The sequence below is a fragment of the Cyprinus carpio genome, chromosome B25 (assembly GCF_018340385.1).
Source record: "Cyprinus carpio isolate SPL01 chromosome B25, ASM1834038v1, whole genome shotgun sequence".
In the NCBI taxonomy this organism is placed as follows: Eukaryota; Metazoa; Chordata; class Actinopteri; order Cypriniformes; family Cyprinidae; genus Cyprinus; species Cyprinus carpio.
In genome coordinates this window covers 3,097,354-3,118,989 of record NC_056621.1, presented here as the reverse complement: position 1 = coordinate 3,118,989, position 21,636 = coordinate 3,097,354, and the positions used below count along the sequence as shown (strand labels likewise).

The 21,636-nt window shown below is 31.8% G+C and overlaps 1 protein-coding gene across 3 annotated transcripts in view; it reads right to left on the bottom strand.

The window, feature by feature from the left end:
* The window catches only part of fbln1 (fibulin 1), a 55,818-nt gene that overhangs the window by 19,791 nt on the left and 14,391 nt on the right, over positions 1–21,636 (bottom strand). The window contains exons 4-15 of one of the 3 annotated variants that reach the window (XM_042752618.1): positions 18,197–18,347; positions 16,039–16,089; positions 15,862–15,948; positions 15,061–15,198; positions 13,853–13,990; positions 12,814–12,957; positions 11,210–11,335; positions 10,521–10,646; positions 10,325–10,444; positions 8,749–8,880; positions 6,836–6,959; positions 65–210 (exon numbers count right to left, since the gene is read on the bottom strand). In XM_042752618.1, coding sequence (XP_042608552.1) covers positions 65–210; positions 6,836–6,959; positions 8,749–8,880; positions 10,325–10,444; positions 10,521–10,646; positions 11,210–11,335; positions 12,814–12,957; positions 13,853–13,990; positions 15,061–15,198; positions 15,862–15,948; positions 16,039–16,089; positions 18,197–18,347 — 1,483 coding nt within the window. Of the gene's footprint in view, positions 1–64; positions 211–4,970; positions 5,622–6,835; positions 6,960–8,748; positions 8,881–10,324; positions 10,445–10,520; positions 10,647–11,209; positions 11,336–12,813; positions 12,958–13,852; positions 13,991–15,060; positions 15,199–15,861; positions 15,949–16,038; positions 16,090–18,196; positions 18,348–21,636 lie in introns of those variants that run through there. The other 2 variants (XM_042752619.1, XM_042752620.1) reach the window with 2 other exon arrangements.

Genomic DNA, 21,636 nt, shown 5'->3' with positions numbered 1-21,636 from the left:
TCTATCTTTGCATCATATATTTACATTTACATTGAAAAGTATTTGATGGAAATCACAGCTGTACCTTCTGGTTTGTTGAATTCTCTGAAGGTGGGAAGCGAGATGGCCGTGTGTGAGAAGGAGAGGATGGGATTGAGCATGCAGGAGATGTCATTGGGCTGGCAGGACTTCACACATCGGATAAAATCGGCACGATCGACCCTCGGCCTGCTGGAGGAAGACAACACAACCATCTGAACCAGCACCAAGACACTGACCTCTGTCCTGAGCTACATGTCAGCTGCTTCTGGGCTCTGCCAGAGAAATACATGCTAATGATGCAGGATTCGGTTTCCCCTGTCCACACCGTTCTTAATGACGACATGCTAAAATGCCAAAGTGCTCCAAACACAGTAGGGCCCATTGTGAGACGGCTCGAGCAAACAGGCCGTGATCTCTGGTGATGACTGGGTAAAATAATCTTCCTTCACAGTTGAAGCTCTCCAACAACCGGATGGTTTCCAGCAGAACCCACCACAGAACCAAGCACCCAGCGGGCGGGTGAAACCTTTACTGTATAAATATTATTTGCACAAATAAACTGGCCATTCTTAATATGGAGCTCATAACACAAACAATCAGGTTTTTAGGGGGTAAAAATCAGGACAGAAGATGACGAGAGGCCAAAAATCACACCACAGGAGAATTGGTGGTCGAGTTTCCTGTTAGCCACTCATGGTTTTTCGATGCTTTTTCGAAGTTTTGACATTGATATAAAACTTCTTCCGAAAAAATGTTTAGTTTAGCTGAGCATTCCCGGTTCGGTATCCCAAAATCTCTATGGAATTTATGGAACGAGGGAGCTTTAAATCCTGAACCTCCTGACAAGACAACTCCGACTTAATTTAAAGCTGTGTTCGGGTAATCAAACACAGACTTTGGATTGCAAATGAGATCTCTTTAATCTCCAGTTGTTTCTCATACATAGAAAAGAGATTCAGTTGTTAGGTTTTGTTAAATCTCATTGCAATTTTTGTATTTATTTGGTATCGGTCAATACTGGATATAACCTTTACTGTCATCAAATGCTCACTTAAAAATTTTTTAACATTATTAAAGACACTAATAATTTAAATGTAATTCTGAGTAAATTTCAAAATAAATTAAAATATTTTATACTGTATATTATAATGTTGTGATTTCTAAATTCACTTGTAAAATTTAACAAACGATTCTAAATATTAAAATTTTATAACACTGAATTAATAAAAAATAAATAAAAAATACATGCTAATTAATTTTGAATTTTATGTTTACACTTTATGACATTTTATCTAAATAAACGTAAACCAAAAATATATATATAAAGGTAAAATACAGTTTTAATAATTGTAATACAAAATTGGATATTAAAATTGTATACTATTTTGTCTATTTAATTATTAATATAATAACAAAATATTTAAATCATTTTTTTTAAATTGTGTCTAAATAAAAAAACTAAAGTATATTTTAGGAAATATATATATACATTTTTAATAATTTATTATGAAGTTTAAGATTGTCTAAAACACTAAAATTATTTATTATTTATACAAAATAAATATTATAAAATTAATAATTTTAATACAAAATTAACAAAAACAAAATTCGAATTAGCTGTAAAGAAAATGTATTAGTTTTTATTAATTAAATACAAAATTTAAGATTAACATTTTATGTTTTGTGTATTTTTATTTATTTACACAAAATATGATAAAATAAATACTGTTAATAAAATTAAAGATTAACGATTTAAAAATAACACACAAAAATTTGTTTTATTTTTAATGTGTTTGTATACACTTTTGTAATATTAGCCGTTGGCCAGTAAAATATCATTCTCGGCTGATCAATGTTTGTAATATCGGTGCATCCTGGGCCAGCGAACAGCTCTAGTGAAGTGTGCTGTAATGTGTGCATCGTGCCGTGATTAGCTGACCCTCATCTCTGCACGCTCTGATCGGATGCAGGAGCTGCAGCAAAAGCCCAAAGCTCAGATCAGGTTACGGCCGAGAGGAGAGAAGCCCCTGACAGAGAAGTCAAGCCACTGCTGGGCACGGACCTGTAATTAGCAATTAGCGGGTGGGTCCACGTTTAGCTTAGGCCTGAGCCAAAGCCACAAAATGTTCTCCCTGCTTATAATACCCAACTTGTGCACGACATGCAGAGCGAGAAAGAGGGGCAAACGGTGCAAATAAAGAGCCGAGAGCTCTCGCTAACTTCAAAGCTCATGTCAAGGCCTTGTGGCGAACGCGGCGCTCACGTGGGCCAAAACGCCAAATCCTGATGTGTGACTTGAGGGGAAAAACGTGGCTTTTGGACGGGCCGTGTTTCTGGTCAAGCAGAAAGTTCTTCTTTTTCTTTCTGGTAATTATTATTTATAGTCAGTGTCTTGATAGCAAACCAACACAAACACTGCGGCCCATCATTTCTCTGTGCACGGCGGCGATGTAGCTTCACCACAAATTGTTCAAACCACTGTCCAAAGCCCAGAATCCCATAATTCACTGTCAGAAAGCGTGTGTGTGTGTGTGTGTGTGTGTGAGAGAGAGACAGACACGGAGAGCAAAAGACACTAAAGAAATACCACCTAACTCAATTTTTCTAATTGTAATCCAATCCAGCATGATTTGAGAAAAAAAGAAAATGAAGAGTCTAAAATATACTTAAAACACAACATTTGCATAAATCTATTACATATAATGTTGTAATAATAATGTAATCTTTTGAAAAAAAAAAAAAAAAAAAAAAAAAAAAAAAACTTATTTTTTTGGTAACTGAAATTAATGTTGTATTTAGACAATTTATTTAGACAAATTTTACACTTGTAATCACTTCTATACAAAATTTAAGTTTAAAATTGTAAAATATTTTGTCAAAAATAAAACACTAAAATTATTATTAATTTATTTAGACAAAAAATAAAAAAAATATAATATTAACAAAATGATGGTTTAGAATTTTGCAATATTTTGTTTAAAATAAATAAAACACAAATTAATTTTTAATGAATTTAGTTTTAATATTAAAACAGAATGTAAGTTTAAAATTCTACTGTATTTTGTATAAAATAAATGAAACAAATTAGAATTTTTTAATGTATTTATACAAAATATTACATAGTTTTAATAATTTAAATATGTAATGTCAGTTAAAAAAATGTGATTTTTAAAGTGGTGTGTTATCCTGTCTAGGCCCTGATTTACAGTGTTGTAGCACTAGCATGAGCGTGTTTTAACTAGCAGTTAGCATCTTTCAGAGCTCTCTGCTTCAAAGCTGGACCTCGTCACATCAGTCCGTCTGTTTCTGGGTGTATCGTGGTGGATTAGCAGCTAATGTAGCCTTTAACTGCAGGCCAAAGGGTTCAAATGCCTGCCTAATTATCCTGCTAACCGCTTTAATGATTAATGGATGCTCGCGACATGACTAATGAAATGTTTTCTGAGTGGGTTGTGCACATGTGTGGGGAGTCATTTTCCAACTTTCTGTTTCACTTACTGTCACAAAAAAAAAAAAAAAAAAAAAAAAAAAGGGATATATATATATATATATATATATATATAACAATATATATATATATATATATATATATATGAAAAAAAATGTGATATTGATATTGACAATTATTTTTATTTTTTATTATTTTTTATAAATACAAACAAGAATGCTACAGTCAGTCAAATTTTATTAGAAAATGAAGGACTAAAAATAATAGAATAATAAAAATTCGAAGGATATATTGATTTTGACTCCAGTTGATTTGCTTTGCCTAAAAGCGCCATCTAGTGGCCCAGGAAGAAAAGTCTGATCACAGTTTGAACTACAGTATATAATGAACAGCAGGTTTGATACATGAAGAGCTTGCCCTCATAAGACACCTGAGAATCTATGGTTACACTACAGAATAATGTTGCCTTCAAGTCTCAGTGGCTCCATCATATTGACGAGAGCTTGTGAACGCCAACATCATGTTGTCATGACGATCCCACCTTAGCGACTGTTGCTATGCAGAATGCAAGTGGATTTTTTTAACCATTAATGCACTATTTTAATAGAATTTTAAAATATATATATATATTTATAGCATTTTTTTAAACCACGTTGTGCATATTTTACTGAAATGTTATTTTTTTATGTATTGCATTTTTTGACACTATGCATATTTGACTGAAAATCTATTTTTAACCACTTTATATTTCACAGAAAATATTTTTTTCACATTTATTGAATGTAAAATATTTGAGTATAGAATAGTGAATTTTTTATTAACTTTAACAGAAAAATAACCAGATTTTACTGAAAATCATTTAAGATTTTTTTAACCAATTGATGTGCATATTTTTCTAAAAAATACATCTTTTTTTTTACATTTATTGCATTTTTTTTAACCACTTCATGTGCAAACATTACTGAAGACCTGTTCTTTAATTATAACTTTATTTTTAACCGCTATGTGCATATGTTACTGAAATTATTATATATATTGCAGTTTTTTAACCACTTGATGCACTAATTTAACTGAGATTTTTGATATTTATTGCATTTTTAAACCAGTTAGTGCATATTTTACTGAAAATATTTTTCTATTTATTGCAATTTTTACCACTTCATGTGCATACTGTATTTCACAGAAAATCAAGTTTTAAGATTTTTTTTAACCAATTAATGTGCATAATTTCCTGAATATATATATATTTTTAATTTATTGCATTTATAAACAATTTTATGCATATTTTACTGAAAAATGTTTTTTTTTGTTTGTTTGTTTTTTTAAACACTGTGCATATTGTACTGAATTAGTTTTTTTTTTTTTTACATTTATTGCAAAAATTTTTAACCACTGTATGAGCATATTCAATTTAAATTCATTCCAATGCAACATATCTAATTTTCATTTATTTAATTTATTTTATTTCCACTCTATTTCAATTAACAAAACTGTTTAAAATATATATGATAATAACCCTGAACTGTATTGGTCATAATTCATAAAAGGCTGATCAAAAAGGTTGCAATTAACAAGCCACAGATTTCAAACATTACTTGCTCTTCATTTTGTTGCTTGAAATGAAAAATGGCATCGATTATGTTCCGACCAAAATCACTCGATTTCATTGTAACAATAATTTCTAAATGAGTAAGTGGGATCTTTCCAGAAGGACTTGAAGGCAACGTTAGACGAGATACCCAAGGCACATGGAAGCAGCTAATCAAGCATTAATATGCGTTTTCATTCGCTGATGTGGCTCAGCTCGTCCGGGGTTACAAACAAGCGGATCTTGAAGAGGTAAACACTAAGGTGTCCGAATCGCCTAAGCTTCATCTCCAGAGAGATCTCAAAGTCCTGAGGAAGCGCGATGGGTTTCTGGACCACCAGGACGCCGCCTTGCTCCACGCGTTTGGCGGCGAAGTAGCCTCCCTGGTTACCGTCCACGATGGCCACCTCGATGTCGTCCCCGAGCGCCGAGTTGGACGGGCCCATGCGGAAGATGTTGGTGGGAATGGGGATTTTGGTGGGGAATGTCAGGTGGTAGTAGGTAATTCTCACAGGCAAGGCCAGACACTCGCTAGTCTGATTACAAGGCAAGCGCTCACAGCGACTGCGAGAAGACAAACGGGGGGAAAGAGAGAAAAGAGAGGGGTTAGAACGCTGCGGTGCGCCACATGCGGAAAAGTGTGTGATTTTAAGGGGGCGGGGTTTGGTGGAGGGGGAGGAGCATTCGCGGTGACATCACAGACTGATGCATTCCATTTGTTTTCTCCATAGAGACTCTGAAACCAATGATGCTGCGATTCATCTCAGCGTGTGTTTTTTCTCTTTTTTTTGGAATCGAATGGAGAAAAGAAATGGGTAAGCTGGCATCACTGGTGCACTCGTGTTAACAGGGGATTTTCTCTGGCAAGACTTGCAAAACATAAGACGTGTATTAATGAAACTCTGTACACTAGTCATGCATTGCTTCTGCAGCTTTCTCGGATGCAACGTTCATGCACAATGTTAGAAACCCCACTTCTTTATCAATACCTACCTGCATCATTTCAGCTATTTGTGAACTCCTTAACCATATACTGCATGAACTAATATTTCTGACAATTTTGTTTAATAAAAAAATTTATAATAAAAAAAGTATTAATATTTTATATATTTTTATATTATTATATTATATATTTTTATTGTATTTGCTTACATTTAGAAATTTTCATGATTCAAAATAATATTTTTAATTATTTAAATGAAAAATATCATATATATATATATATATATATATAATGTAATGTTTTATATGTATATATAATTTATTTTAAAAAAGACATTTAATTTTTAAAAAATAAACATTTAAAAATCAATAAACATTTGTATTTTGACATGGATTTATTGTATTTGTTTATATACAGCAGATATATAGGTGCATATATATATATATATATATATATATATATATATATATACACACACATACAGTATATATTTTATGAAAATAAATTTCATATGTATATATACACAATTTGCATATTATATTTTTATATACTAAAATGAAATATATTTTTATTAAAATGAAAAATACCATATATTTTATTTGTTCATATTCAGTGGAAATGTTGCATTTAAAAAGGAGTTGTAAATGAGCTTTGAGAACGGTGCACTGACAATTTGACAAATATTAAAGTTAACGTAAAGTCTGAATTTTTTTATTTCCCACAGCGTAAAATCAAGCTGCACCCTGCATCATCCTTTTTTGCTTGGAAATGCATCGGATCACAGATGTAAAATCCTTTATGTTCACTTGAAACACTGAAAGGTTTGGTGACTTACGTGTCTCCTGAGCGCCTGTAGTTCGCCGGACAGTCGAAGTTCAGGCATTTATATCCGCCCTGAATGTTGAAGCAGCTCTCAGATTCGCTGCAGCTGTGAGTACTGGTTACACACTCATCGATATCTGATCACCAAAACAAAACACACCAGTGTTAATCATGGGCTGAATGATGATTTCATATTTATATGCTTCTCTTTTTAAAGTGATTTTTACTATGGTTAAAACTACCGCCACAAGATAAAGTGGTTTAACAAAGCATACTGACGTTAAAAAAATTATCACAAACAAATACTACTGTAGTAGAGCATATTATTTCTGTATTATAATTAGGGGTGCTCCAATCAGGATTTTTAAGGCCGATCTACGATCATAGAAAGCAATATCTGCAGATACGATCACCGATAACGATCTTTTTAAAGATTATTTTATCAATTATTTATAATGATGATCCAATCAGGATTTTTAGACATTTATTCAGGGCCTAAATCTCATTTTTGAAAATGAATTTCACACTTAGGTGACTCTTGTGAGAGGGTTTTTTTAATTTAGGGGTGAAGGTGGGCATTTTTTAGACACTTTTCAAAAATATATATTTATCTTACCTAAATGTTTGATCATGCACTGAATTTTTGTTTTTAAAATTGTGCAATTGTTGCACGATAGCTTACACACAGCACAAGCCTGATTTCGTGAGCTGTATGTGAGCCTTTCACACCAGGTTCACACATACTCCGTTTGTAAGCGGTGCAGAAGCAGCACAGACGTTTTGTGCTTTCACACAGGAGTCTGCAACTGATCCATGGCTGTGTACTACAAACACATCATTTATCCATTATTTTGATTTTAAATCCAAACAATGTTACTTAAAATGCTTTTTCAGCATTGCAATTCTTTTTTTACACCGTACAGTAATACAGACTTTCATAGATGTGTTTAAACGCAATAAATATAAGATACACATTATTCAAGGATTTTTACTTTTGCATTTACTTCTAGATTGATATATTAAGCAAAACGTTTAAATACTTTTCTTACGTTATCACAAACATTCTAAATTAAAACTTACCATTGACAGAAACAGTCAGCTATAATGCCTTTTCTTTTGCATTTAAATATTTATTACAAGAAATCCTACCTCCACGGGTGTCATATATTGTTGCCTTGTTTATCTAAAAGTGCTCTTTCTCTTTGTTGCATCTCAAAGCACTTTACACGAGAGTAAAAACACACTTAAATACAAATAAGAAAACGTTTATCAAAACAATCCAAGAAAAATATAAATTAAAAACCACAGCGTAACAATCAATTTTATTTGTTTGTTTTCTAATTTAACTTTCATTTTTGTGAAAGTTTTAGTCATTTTTGTGTTTTGTGTTGATTTGAATTTTGTTTAGTTTTTATACATTAGAATTTCATTTTTAGTTTGTTATTTCAGTACAAGTTTAACTCCACAGAACTGAATAATGTTGACTTGGCTACTAGGTAAAAAAAAAAATAAGTTTATATATATATATATATATATATATATAGTATATATATATATATATATATATATACACATACATATATATTATAATATTTATTTTATTTTATCATTTTTTTGTATTTACATTTATTTTATGTCAAGTTCCTGTAAATATTTTTATGGTTTTAATTTTGGCTTTAGTTAATTGCAGTTAATAGTGTTCACCGTCTGTTTGGTAACATGCAATTTGTACTTTTTTACTGTACGTTTCTGTCATGGTCACCACTGATATCCTACTCCTAAATATAATATAGTAGAATCTTAACATTTTCTGTAAAGCTGCTTTGCAACGATTTGTATGGTGCAAAGCGCTATACAAATAAACTTGAACTGAGTTGAAGTGAAAATGAAGTGAGATGTCCTGATTGTGATGCGGGTGTGTCTGACCCTGGCAGCTGCGTCCGTTGGGGGCGAGGGTGTATACCATATCGCGACACATGCACAGAAAAATCCCCCCTGTGTTGTGGCAGCGGTAAGAGCAGATGTGTCCGCCGGTGGGCAGCGCACACTCATCGATGTCTGAAGGAAACATCACAGTTACAATCAAACCAAAAATTATTCAGACTCCAGATATCATTTTTGATATCATTTGACTAGCGGTTGCACAATCCGTAATTTTTTGATTTAATATTGAAAGTAGAAAAATTTGAAAACGGCTCCTTTTTCCGTTTTTTCCTGTTTTTCATTCAGGGGGATAAAAATTAATAAACAGCTTAAATATTCGATTTCTACATGTGGGCGGGAATTAAACGCCCCTTTCTTCTGATTGGTCAGCCGGAGATCAAACCGTGTCTTCATTAGTTTTTCCACAGTTCCATGCAGCAGAATAATAGTCCCCCGCTGCTGTAGGTGTACGGATTCATAACGCATTTATTTCATCTACATTTCATCTTTATTCATCAATCAAACAGACTAATGAATAGCTCGACACAACTCACTCGGGGCGGAGTCTAGACAGGGCTTTCTTCTGTGTTGACCAGCGGTTCTTAAAGTGATAGGGGGTCCGCGAAGTAATTTGCTATAAACTACCTTATTTCCAGACTGTAAAGTCGCTTTTTTATCATGATACATAGGCCTACTGTGATTTATTCCAAAGTGACTTATATGATGCATTTAATGTCAAATCATCGAAATGAAGCCTTTTAAAAGAAAAGTATTGTCTGTGGAACGTGTTTGTGACATGCGCCGGAAAAACGCTCAAGGAGACCGAGACACACTAAGGCAGCGCATTGTGTTGTTCTCTTTATTTTTTAAAGGCATTATTTAAAATTTTGTAGTTATTTTGAATGTAATGTTACACAAATAAAAATATACATTTTACCATACGACTATAAATGAAATACAGAAGTGCTGTCAAATGATTAATCGCAGCCAAAATAAAAGTTTTTGTTTACATAGTATATGTGTGTGCTATGTATATATTTATTATGTATATATAAATACACACCCGTGCATGTATATATTTAAGAAAAATGTTACGTCTATATATTAAATACATTTATATATAATATAAATATTATATGAATTGTATGAATATAAATATATATACATGTAAAATTTTTCAAAATATACTGTATACTGAATCTTTGTATTTATATATACATAATATACTACACAGTACACACACATATATTATGTAAATAAAAACTTTTATTTTCGATGCGATTAATCACGATTAATCGTTTGACAGCACTCATATGTTTTTTAAGAAAAAAATCATATACAGTATATGTATATATAACACAATTAACATACCATATTTTTATATATACTGTACATATACTAATACTTTCTATAAAAGTTATCTGACGTTATCAAGATGAATTTGTTCTGACACAGTTTAACTCTGAGTTCTTGACATATTTTATTACCGTTTTCTAAACTCATTTTCTAAACTGTGATAATGTGAGAAACGTTGAAGGTGTCTGAACAGATTTTGGTCTGTTTGGCAGCGAGCGCTCACCTTCACAGGTGATGCCGTCCGCGTCGCTCAGCTGATAGCCGCGGCGGCAGTAGCACTGGTAGGAGCCGTAGACATTCGCACACTCCTGACTGCACGGGCTGCTCTCGCACTCATTGAGGTCTGGTTAAAGCACAGGTTAGTGCATGAATGAGAGGAAAGGGTTGATTATTAGTTGCTCATATTGGTTTTCCTGTACCGTCACAGTTCCTGCCGTCGGCGGCCAGCTTGAAGCCCATGGTGCAGCTGCACTTGTAGGAGCCCAGGATGTTTTCACAATTGTGCGCACACAGACGGCCCGAATAACTCCTGCATTCATTGATGTCTGATGTTCAAGAGAAAGAAACACAGCATACAGATCAACAGGTACAATTAAATAACTTTAATAATTTAAATAAAATATTTTTTATTATTTTTACTTATAATTATATTATTTGATTAAAATGTATATATATATATATATATATATATATATATATATATATATATATCTATTATATATATATATATATATATATATATATTATTATTAATATATTTTTTCAAAATGCAATAAATCCATTGATTCATTTTTTATATAATTATAAGAATAAATAAATATTAATTATTCCTTTTAATCAAAATTATATTTTATATATAATACACCCACACACACACACACACACACACACACACACACACACACACACACACATATATGAAGAGTTCAGGTGCAAATACATGAAGGTATTACACATTAAACACAATGTCAGAATTTCAGGATCAACAGGAAACGAACACTGAACAAATATTCTCTGGCTAATAACTGCAAATGCATCAACCCTGGTGTGGGTTTGATCGTGCAACCGTTCAGTCAGCAGCTCTGCAGCACTAACCCACAGCACTCACCCTCACAGGATCTGCTAATGCTGTTGAAGATGAAGCCGGCCCTGCATTCGCAGCGGTACGAGCCCACCAGATTAATACAGCCGTGACCGTCACAGGAGTTATCAGGCCCCGCACACTCGTCGATATCTGACACACACACACACACACAGATCAGAGATCAGAGACTGCTCATGATTAACATTAACATGAGGAACACTCTGAAACTAATATGGCCTTGAATGAGCTTTAATGCAACATAAAAATGCCATTTGCAACCCATTTTATTTCTTTAATGTGATGCATTTCTGAGTGCTACATTATGTACTATATAATGTAATTATACATAAAATACAAAAAATGTACATCTTTTTTTTATTAATGGTTTTATGTATTATATAGATTATTTTCTTTTCATTTTAGGGTGAAATAAGTTTTTTTTATAAGTTTGTGTTGGTCTTTGAGATTTGTGAGACTTTGAGGTCCTGGTTTTCAAGCATTTGTATTGTTTTATCATTTGATATTTTCTTCCACGTTAACTAATATTTATATAAAATGAATAATAATTCTATTAAAATGATATTTGGAACCCATTCTATTTTCCATAATATGATGCATTTTTGTGTGAAACATTCCTATGCAATATATTTATATATATTATACACTGAAAAATATTTTTTTATTTATTATACTAATTATTGTTTTTTTTTTTGAAGTCTTGATCATTTGTATTATTTGATATTTTCTTTTCTTTTCTTTCTGAAGTCCACTTATAATGTTAGTCATACGGTGCTACTACACCTTTAACACTTCTATATGTAACATTTTAAAAAGTAAAATTATAGATATTATATATAAATTATTAAATTAAAAATATTATTTTAGCAGGAAGAATTTAGATGTATTTATATATAATTGTTATAAATCTATAAAAATCTAATATATATATATATATATATATATATACATACATACATACGTGTGTGTGTGTGTGTGTGTGTGTATATATATTTTTTTTTTTTACATGAGTAATTAAATTTTTCAGTTTGCACTAAATTTATTATTTGCCTAACTTATCTAAATTCAACATTACCACTATATGAAAAAAATTTAAAAACCTATATTTTAGCATTAAAACATGTTTTTTTAAATTAAATTATATACTTATAAATTCTATAACAAATGAAATGTATGAATTAATTATTGTGGTTAGGTTTAATTGTTTTTTATAATTAAATTTTAATAACAATGTGTGTGTGTGTGTGTGTGTGTGTGTGTTTGTGTGTGTGTGTGAGTGTGTATGTGTTTGTGTGTGTGTGTGTGTGTGTGTGTGTGTGTGTGTGTGTGTGTGTGTGTGTGTGTGTGGTGTGTGTGTGTGTGTGTGTGTGTGTGTGTGTGTGTGAAATTTATGAATTATTTTGGTTTGGTTTGATTGTTTTATAGGTTTTCAATCATAATTATTATTTGCTATTATATTTTCTTTCTGGTGACCACTTCTAATGTTAGTTCTATAGTGCTCTTGCATGAAAACAAAGTGTATTTCTGAGTGAAAGCTTGTGTATGGTGTGGAGTGGTCATTTCTGACTGCATGCTGAACATGTGTCATGTGACTGTGATAGTTTCCGTACCCACGCAGCGAGAGCCGTCGGCGTTCAGGTGATATCCACGTCCACAGGTCACCGAGTGTCTCTGGCAGGTGTAGGAGCCCACCGTGTTGAAGCACATGTGACCCGACGGACACGGCCCCGTCACGCTCAAACACTCGTTTATATCTGTCACACACAAGGGGAACGTCATGGGCATCATGCCCATTCAAACCAGAGTTTTGAGCAAAGTGGATTTTGAATGCAGCTTCCAAAAGACAAAATCTAGCCCAATGTTATTTTTATTGTGTGATAAGATCGTTCAGTGCGTCTATATTGAAATCTGTGTTCGCTGAGCCAGAGACAGATGCGGTTTTTACAGCGCTTTCACAGCATTATAACCAATCACACACGATTCTGTTGAGCTTATGAATGCATTGACCAATCAGAGCCGTTCTGATGAGTCATCGCTGTTCACGCGCTCGCTGAAGGAATTCTGCTCCCTGACAAATTCTCTCATAAGAAACAACAAAGTGCAGATGTTAGTAGGATATTCATTTCACAGCTTCAGTGATTATAATGAAAGTTTTAAAGAGTGCTTACAATATGTGACCCTGGACCACAAAAAAAAGCAGTCTTGAGTCGCTGGGGTATATTTGTAGCAATAGCCAACAATACATTGTATGGGTTTTTCTTTTATGCCAAAAATCATTAGGATATTAAGTAAAAATCATGTTCCGTGAAGATATTTTGTACATGTCATACCGTAAATACATTAAAACTTAATTTTTTATTAGTAATATGCATTGCTAAGAACTTCATTTGGACAACTTTAAAGGCGATTTTCTCAATATTTTGGTTGTATCTCAGTCAAATATTGTCCTAACAAACCACACATCAATGGAAAGCTTATTATTGACCCTTATGACTGGTTTTGTGGTCCAGGGTCACATAGGGTCACAGGGCTGCTGTGTGTCACATGACAAGCAACCGTCTTCACTCGTGCCCCTTCAAAAAGATGAGTGCATGACGCCCCTGGCTCTGAGGTTTCTGAAGTTTGGCAGCTTGAGTGAGTGTGTCTCACCGATGCAGCTCCCGAGAGCGTCCTGAATGAATCCCACGCCGCACTGCACTCTGGGACGGCAGCGGAACGAGCCGGCTGTGTTCTGACACTCCAGCTCAGCTCCGCAGTTATGAGTGCCGGTTTCACACTCATCAATGTCTGAAACCACACACAGGACACTGACATTATCATACTGTACAGGCAAAATACAGCTGTGGTGTTTACTTCTATTATTAAGGAGAATTCACGTACATGGCCGGTATCTGCCTGCACTATTCATCGAATTAAAACCGAAATCACGATATGGCTTAGTGCAATTATTGAATCACAAAGGCTGTGATTTAAGTAAATAATTCACTGTTGCATTGAATTATTCATTTAAATTTCACATTTTACTGTGAAATATTACAAGAGTGGTAGTTATTTAGTTTAATAACATAATTTAGAAATAATAATAAATTATTATTATTATTATTATACTAACAATTATTATATTATTAGTATTAAAATAAAATATAAAATATAATCACACTTTTTTTTTTTTTTGGACAAATTGTGCAGCCCTATAAAAACATTAAACATTAAAATTGCAATTAGATATTAGAATAGTAAAAGTTTGTTTTGAGTAATTTTATTTAGTAATAATGATAATCATAATAATAAATTTAAATTAAATATGTATTATTTAAAATTAGTATTATTATTTTATATAAACAATTATATTATATCATTGACAAATCATGCAGCCCTGTAAACACATTCAATAGAATCAAAGTTTTTATCAGAAAAATTGCAATTAGATTTCCTAACCTAAAAAGGCTCCTAAAAATGCTTCAATTGCAACTGATATATAATTACAAAAAATTTTTTACAGCCCTACAAACGAACATTAAACCTGGATTATTTTCTTTAATTCACATTTCCCCCAGAAAAATCTCAATCAGATTTCTTATCCTAAAAAAGGTCGTAGAAACACTTCAGTTTCTTTATCCAACATTTAATTCCATATTTTAATGATATTTTAAATTATTTTCATGATAATTATAAAGATTAAATAATAATTATCACGGTATATTATTATATATAATAGAACAGGAATAGAAATATATAGAATATTATTGTTTACCAAATTTTAAATCACAACCACAATTTTTCACTAGAAAAATCACAATTAGGTTTCTTCCCAAAGCGTGCAGTCCTAGTATTTTCTGAAAGTGTGTGTGTCTGACCTTCACACTTGTTGTTGTCGGTGAGTTCGTATCCTGTCCCGCAGCTGATGACCCTCTGACAGCGGTACGATCCCAGCGTGTTGATGCAGCGCTCGCCCCCGCGGCAGTGATGAGAGCCCAGCAAACACTCGTTTATGTCTGCACACACACACATACACACACACACATACACACAGACACACACACACACACACACACACACACACACACACACCCACACACAGACACAGACACAGACACACACACACACACACACACACACACTCACAACAGACACACACAGACACAGACACACAGACACACACACACACACACACACACACAGACACAGACACAGACACAGACACACACACACACACAGACACAGACACAGACACAGACACACAGACACAGACACAGACACACACACACACACACACACACACACACACACACACACACACACACACACATTGTATGCTTACATGGTGCTCTACGATCATTTAAAACCAACAATTTAAATCTTGTGTTTGCTTATCTACTTGTGCTTGTTCTTAAAGTGCTGTCTGTATTTGTGTTTAAAGGTTTTTCCCCTGACTCACTGACTGACAAATTAATTCAAAAGAAGTAAAAAGGAGAGCATAAGTGTGGTCAGTGAGTGAAATCCAGTTGAAATCTTCATGTAGTGGGCTGTCCTTCTGCACATTGAGAACCTCAGAACTGTGAGGATTCCCTTGACACACACATTCAGTCCCATCTGGAAGAGACCTTCTTACATACCGAAGTGCATTAAAACCGGTTTATTAGTGGACGTTTACTGACCTTCGCAGGTTTTCATGTCCGCCTTCAGCTTGTATCCCTCCAAACAGGCACAAGAGCCGTTAAAACAACTCTGAGAGCAGCCGGCAGCTCGATGCAAACACTCACAACATTAACAATCTGCACATGACGTATTAATAAGATGCATTTGATTGTTTTATAGGAGCAGATTCTAGTTACCTTTGCACTGATCCTCTGTGTTTTGTGCATCACCCTGTGCTTTTGGTAATTCTGTCATTTTTAAACATAAATGAGTTCATGTCAGAGATGCAAAAAGGCGCATATGCTCCACACTGAATTTCTTTTGAAAATATTTGATTTACAGCACATGCTCATTTGTAGTTACTTTAAGGTATTTCTTTAAATATTTTATATTACCTTATATGTCCAAAACTGTAATTTTTCAAAAAAATAAATAAATAAATTTGTTGCAACATTTTACAAAAATTAAGATTGAATATATTTGGTCAAAATCCAATGTAATAAAAGATGAAGTGCCATGCAAGCTACTAAAGACAATATTGGCTGATTAGATGGCAATGCAGACCTAAAATGCAAAATGTTTGCCCTCTCTCCCTTCACCGTTCACACATCTCAGACCTCAAATACATAAAATATTACCCTTTTTAGACATAGCTTTCGAAGTACAGAGTAAAGAAGATACTATACAAAACTTACTGAAACAACCAGAGTTCATTTACCTTTTAAGACCCCCCCCCACCCCATCCTCATTAAAAACATTTCCTCATTGGATCTAAGCAAGTCTCATAGGTGACCTATTTTGATCTCAAAAAGTGAGTTGTCACTGAAAGGTGAGGAGTTTGCGTCTATGAATGTGTTATGAATTAGCGCTGAAGTGTGTGATGTCCTCCGTGGAGATATCAGTCCGTGAGCACTAGAGGGCAGAAGAGCTCATCCTCTCTCTACTGCTTCACTACAGAGACTAAACTGATCTGAGAGACTCTATTACAGGGTTAGTTCACCCAAAAATTAAATTTAGCCTGTGTTTTACCCACCCTCAAAGCAACCTAGGTGTATATGACTTTCTTCTTTTGAAGGATTTGTGAAGAAAAATGTCGGAGGACTTCAATATAAGCCAAGAGGAGACTGGTTTGTCTTTGCTAAAGTAAGGAAACTTTGCTTCCTTTGCTCCTGTTAACAAATGTTGGTTTTTGCGAGACTTCGAGGAGGCCTTTATCCCCCCCAACCGGAGCCGTGCGATGTGTGTTTTAATATGGATTTTGGACTGTTGAACAATCACACGTGCCCATGCTATTATAAAGCTTGAAAGAGCCAGGAACATTTTTAATATAACTCCGACTGGATTCGTCTGAAAGAAGAAAGTCATATACACCTAAGATGCATCGAGGGTGAGTAAAGCACAAGCTAATTTTCATCTTTGGGTGAACTAACCCTTTAATATTGAGACAATAACTAAGGGTAAATCCCAAGAAAACTGTCAAGAAACTAAATAAATTAATATGTTACCATTTTGAGATTTTACATTATGATTGTTTGAATAAATAAGAAAATAATATAAATATATTGTTATCTTAATTATATATATATATATATATATGTGTGTGTGTGTGTGTGTGTGTGTGTGTGTGTGTGTGTGTGTGTGTGCCCTTAAAACTTAATGTAATATAAAATGTTATATTTTATATTTATATATATTCATATATATAAATTAGTAATAATACTTAATATTTTTAGATTCAATAATTTTCATTTAAACCATCAATTAACCAATTATTTTTTAATAATGAATAATAATACTTTAAATATTATTTCATACAATTTTCATTGTGTGTGTTTTATATATATATATATATATATATATATATATTATATATATATATATATATATATATATATATATATATATATAATTTTTTGTAGCCTAAAAACTTTTCAAAATATAATTCAATTAAAAATAGAATTATTCCATGTATATATATATATATATATATATATATATATACAGTATATATATATATATATATATATATATATATATAATAATTCCTTACATTTATATAGCGCTTTTCTACTGTATATATAAACATTATACAGTTCTTTTTTAGTTCTTTTATAAAATTTTAATACAATTTCTATCAAATCTTTTTTCTGTCTCCTTTTGTCTTCAAGCTTTTGTATTATTTTAAGTCGGTTGTTTTTGCTGTTTTAAGAGCAATTTTTTGTGGTATTGTATTTCCTTTCTGAATTTACTTGTAATGTTACTTATGTAGTAATTGTCAACATCTGTGAATATCGACAGTCATGCATTCATCATATGCTCTTATTTCAGAGGTTTTCCATGTTTGTTTGTTCTCACCCGGTGCAGGCTTTCCGTCGCTGTTGGGCGATCGGTCCACACAGCAGGCGCGGGACACCAGACCGCACTGGTACCACACGGCGAGGGTGAGGTCACAGGACAGCCCTCGCTCCTGGGCCGCCCGGCCGAGCAAACAGCACTCACAGCACGTCTGCAGAGGAAGAGACAGACTCCAGATCAGAGAGCCGAGGAAAACAGATCGTACGCTCACAGTATGTGCCCAAAACACCTGCACACATACACTGATGCACTGATCATGACCATCTTTCAACAAGCTTAAACTACACTACATTTTCAAGAGAGAGTAAGACACATTAATTATGTAGGTGATTTCAAATGCTCCATTCCAGAATATTATAAATAATATAATATAAATAAATCCATTCTTTACATATATAATTTATAAATTAATATTATTATTTTTATTATTATTATTATGTGTAATATGTTTTAAACTGATGATTAACCATTTTTTATATAATTAATATTAACAATTTAATTAATAATAAGAATAATCATATATATATATATATATATATATATATATATATAATATATATATATATATTTTTTTAAAATAATTATTACTATTATTTTTATGTCTAATAGATTTTTATTTAAACCCGACAATTAACCAATTTTTTTATAATTAATGTTTCAAATTTCAATTAATTATTATTATTATTTTTTAGATGTAACATATTTAAAAAAATATAAACTGATGATTAACCAATTATTTTTAATCATTAATCATTCATATTATAAATACTATTTTATACTATTTTTTATTAAAATGTATTTATTGTATGTATGTATATATATATATATATATATATATATATATATATATATATATATATATATATATATAATATATATATAATTTTTGCATATTTTTATGTGTGTCTATGTAACAAAAATAAAAAACAATATTTGAAGTATAGATATATAAAGATATATAAAAAAGAAAACATATACATTGGGATATATATTTTTTTTATTTTAACCAAGATGTGTGCGCTTCTTATTTTTAGGCTTATTAAAGATTCATGTTGTTAGTTTAGCAACATTTTAAAGCCAAACTGTAACACTATCTTTCTCGCTCCACTTGATGTTGCTTCCTATGTAGAGTGTTTCATATCAGTTACTTAAAAGGCTCTCTTTCTTAGAAGGCATCTGCCTATGTAGGGAGCAGACAGTGAGTTTGAGAACAAAGCAGTGTAAAGTTTACTGCAGTGTACGGACACAGAGAAGTGCTGTGTCTTTTGATGATTTGTTGGAGTCTTTCCACCAAACAGAGTTCACACCTATGTGAAAAATAACTGAATCCTTTCCTACCACACAGACCGAAGCAGGAGCGAAAGAGAGAGAAAACAGAAAATATATTCCTCTAGAGGACGGATCCTGACCGTAAGCAGCGTGGCCCGCTTCCCAGACACAGATAAAGTCTGATGCTGGACTGTCAGTGATAACTCACTTCTGCAGATCTTTCTGAGATTAAGAGCCAAATGTGGAAAAATAGATCTGTTTATATTATAAACACAAGGAACAGCTCATCATCAGTGTAAACATATAATATAATATAATATAATATAAAAAAAAAAAAAAAAAAAAAAAAAAAAAAAAAAAAACAAAAAACAATATTACTATGAGCAATATTACATAAGATATAAATAGGATATATTGTTGTTTAAATTTATATATATATATATAATATATATATATATATATATATATAATATATATAGTATATATATATATATACAGTACAGACCACAAAGTTTGGAAACATTACTATTTTTAATGTTTTTGAAAGAAGTTTTCTTTCTGCTCATCAAGCCTGCATTTATTTGATCAAAAATACCGAAAAAAAACAGTAATATTGTGAAATATTATTACAACTTAAAATAATAGTTTTCTATTTGAATATACTTAATTTATATTCAAAAAAAAAATAATAATTTATTCCTGTGATGCAAAGCTGAATGTTCAGCATCATTACTCCAGCCTTCAGTGTCACATGTAACATCCAGTCTATCACATGATCATTAGAAAATCATTCTAATATTCTGATTTATTATGAGTGTTGGAAACAGTTCTGCTGTCTAATATATTTGATGAATAAAAGGTTAAAAAGAACTGCATTTATTCAAAATAAAAAAAAAAATCTAATAATATATATTGTAATAATATATTTTTCTTACTATCACTTTTTAATCAATTTAACACATCCTTGCTGAATAAAATATATTGATTTTATTTAAAAAAAAGAAGAAAAAAAATTTACTGACCAGTAGTGTATATTGTTTATTACAAAATATTTATATTTTAAAAACATAGCTTCTTCTTTTTTTTTTTTTTATTCATCAAATAACAAGTATCCTAAAAAAGTATCACACATTGTTTCTGAAAAATATTAAGCAGCATTCAAACTGTTTTTCTGAAAAAATATTAAGCCAACTTTGATAATGAATCTCATATTAGAATGATTTCTAAAGGATCATGTGATAATGATCCTAAAAATTCAGCTTTGCATCACAGAAATAAATGATAATTTAAAGTATAATAAATTTAAAAACACATTATTTTAAATTGTAATAATATATCACAATATTACTGTTTTTTTTCTGTATTTTTGATCAAATAAATGCAGGCTTGATGAGCAGAAGAAACTTCTTTCAAAAACATTAAAAATAGTAATGTTTCCAAACTTTTGGTCTGTACTGTATATATATATACATTAAGACTGATGTAAAAACATAAGATCACTTCTTTTTGCCTGATTCTTAGGCTAGCATCACATCAATTTGTCTATTTAATAAGTAATTATAAATGTAAATATACTATAATAAATATAATTTATTATTTTAGATCTTTATTTTCTTAAAGTGAATTATATATATATATTATATTTTTATTTAATAATATACTTTATACTTTACACCGCAGGTGTTCAGACGCACGATCTCTTCTAGCATCAGAAAAGCATTTGAGAAGCAAAATGTCTTTTTTTCCTGAAAAATTTGTCAAAATAAAGTGAATTTGCCCATGTTTTTTCTTGTTTTATGCACAAACTCACTTAATTTTGATGCCTTCTTTGGAAAACAAGACTTAATAAATGACGTTATTTTGCTTCTCAAGTAAAAGTGTCTTGATTTAAGAATATAATATTTATGATCAAAGAAGAAAACATTTTCCCTTTTTATTTATTTGCATATTTGTTTGTTTGTTTTCAGTGCAAAAATTATGTCAAGCTCCAAAATGGATAAAAAGCAGCATAAATGTAGTAAAAAAATAAAATACTACTTGTGCACTACATACAGTAAGTTTTTGACAAAGTAACAGGCTGAAAATCAAGTCAAAATCTTTCATCCAAGACGCACAGGACCCAAGAATATCACTTTTTGTGTGAATTATCCTTCAAGTTGAATGCCTGTGGC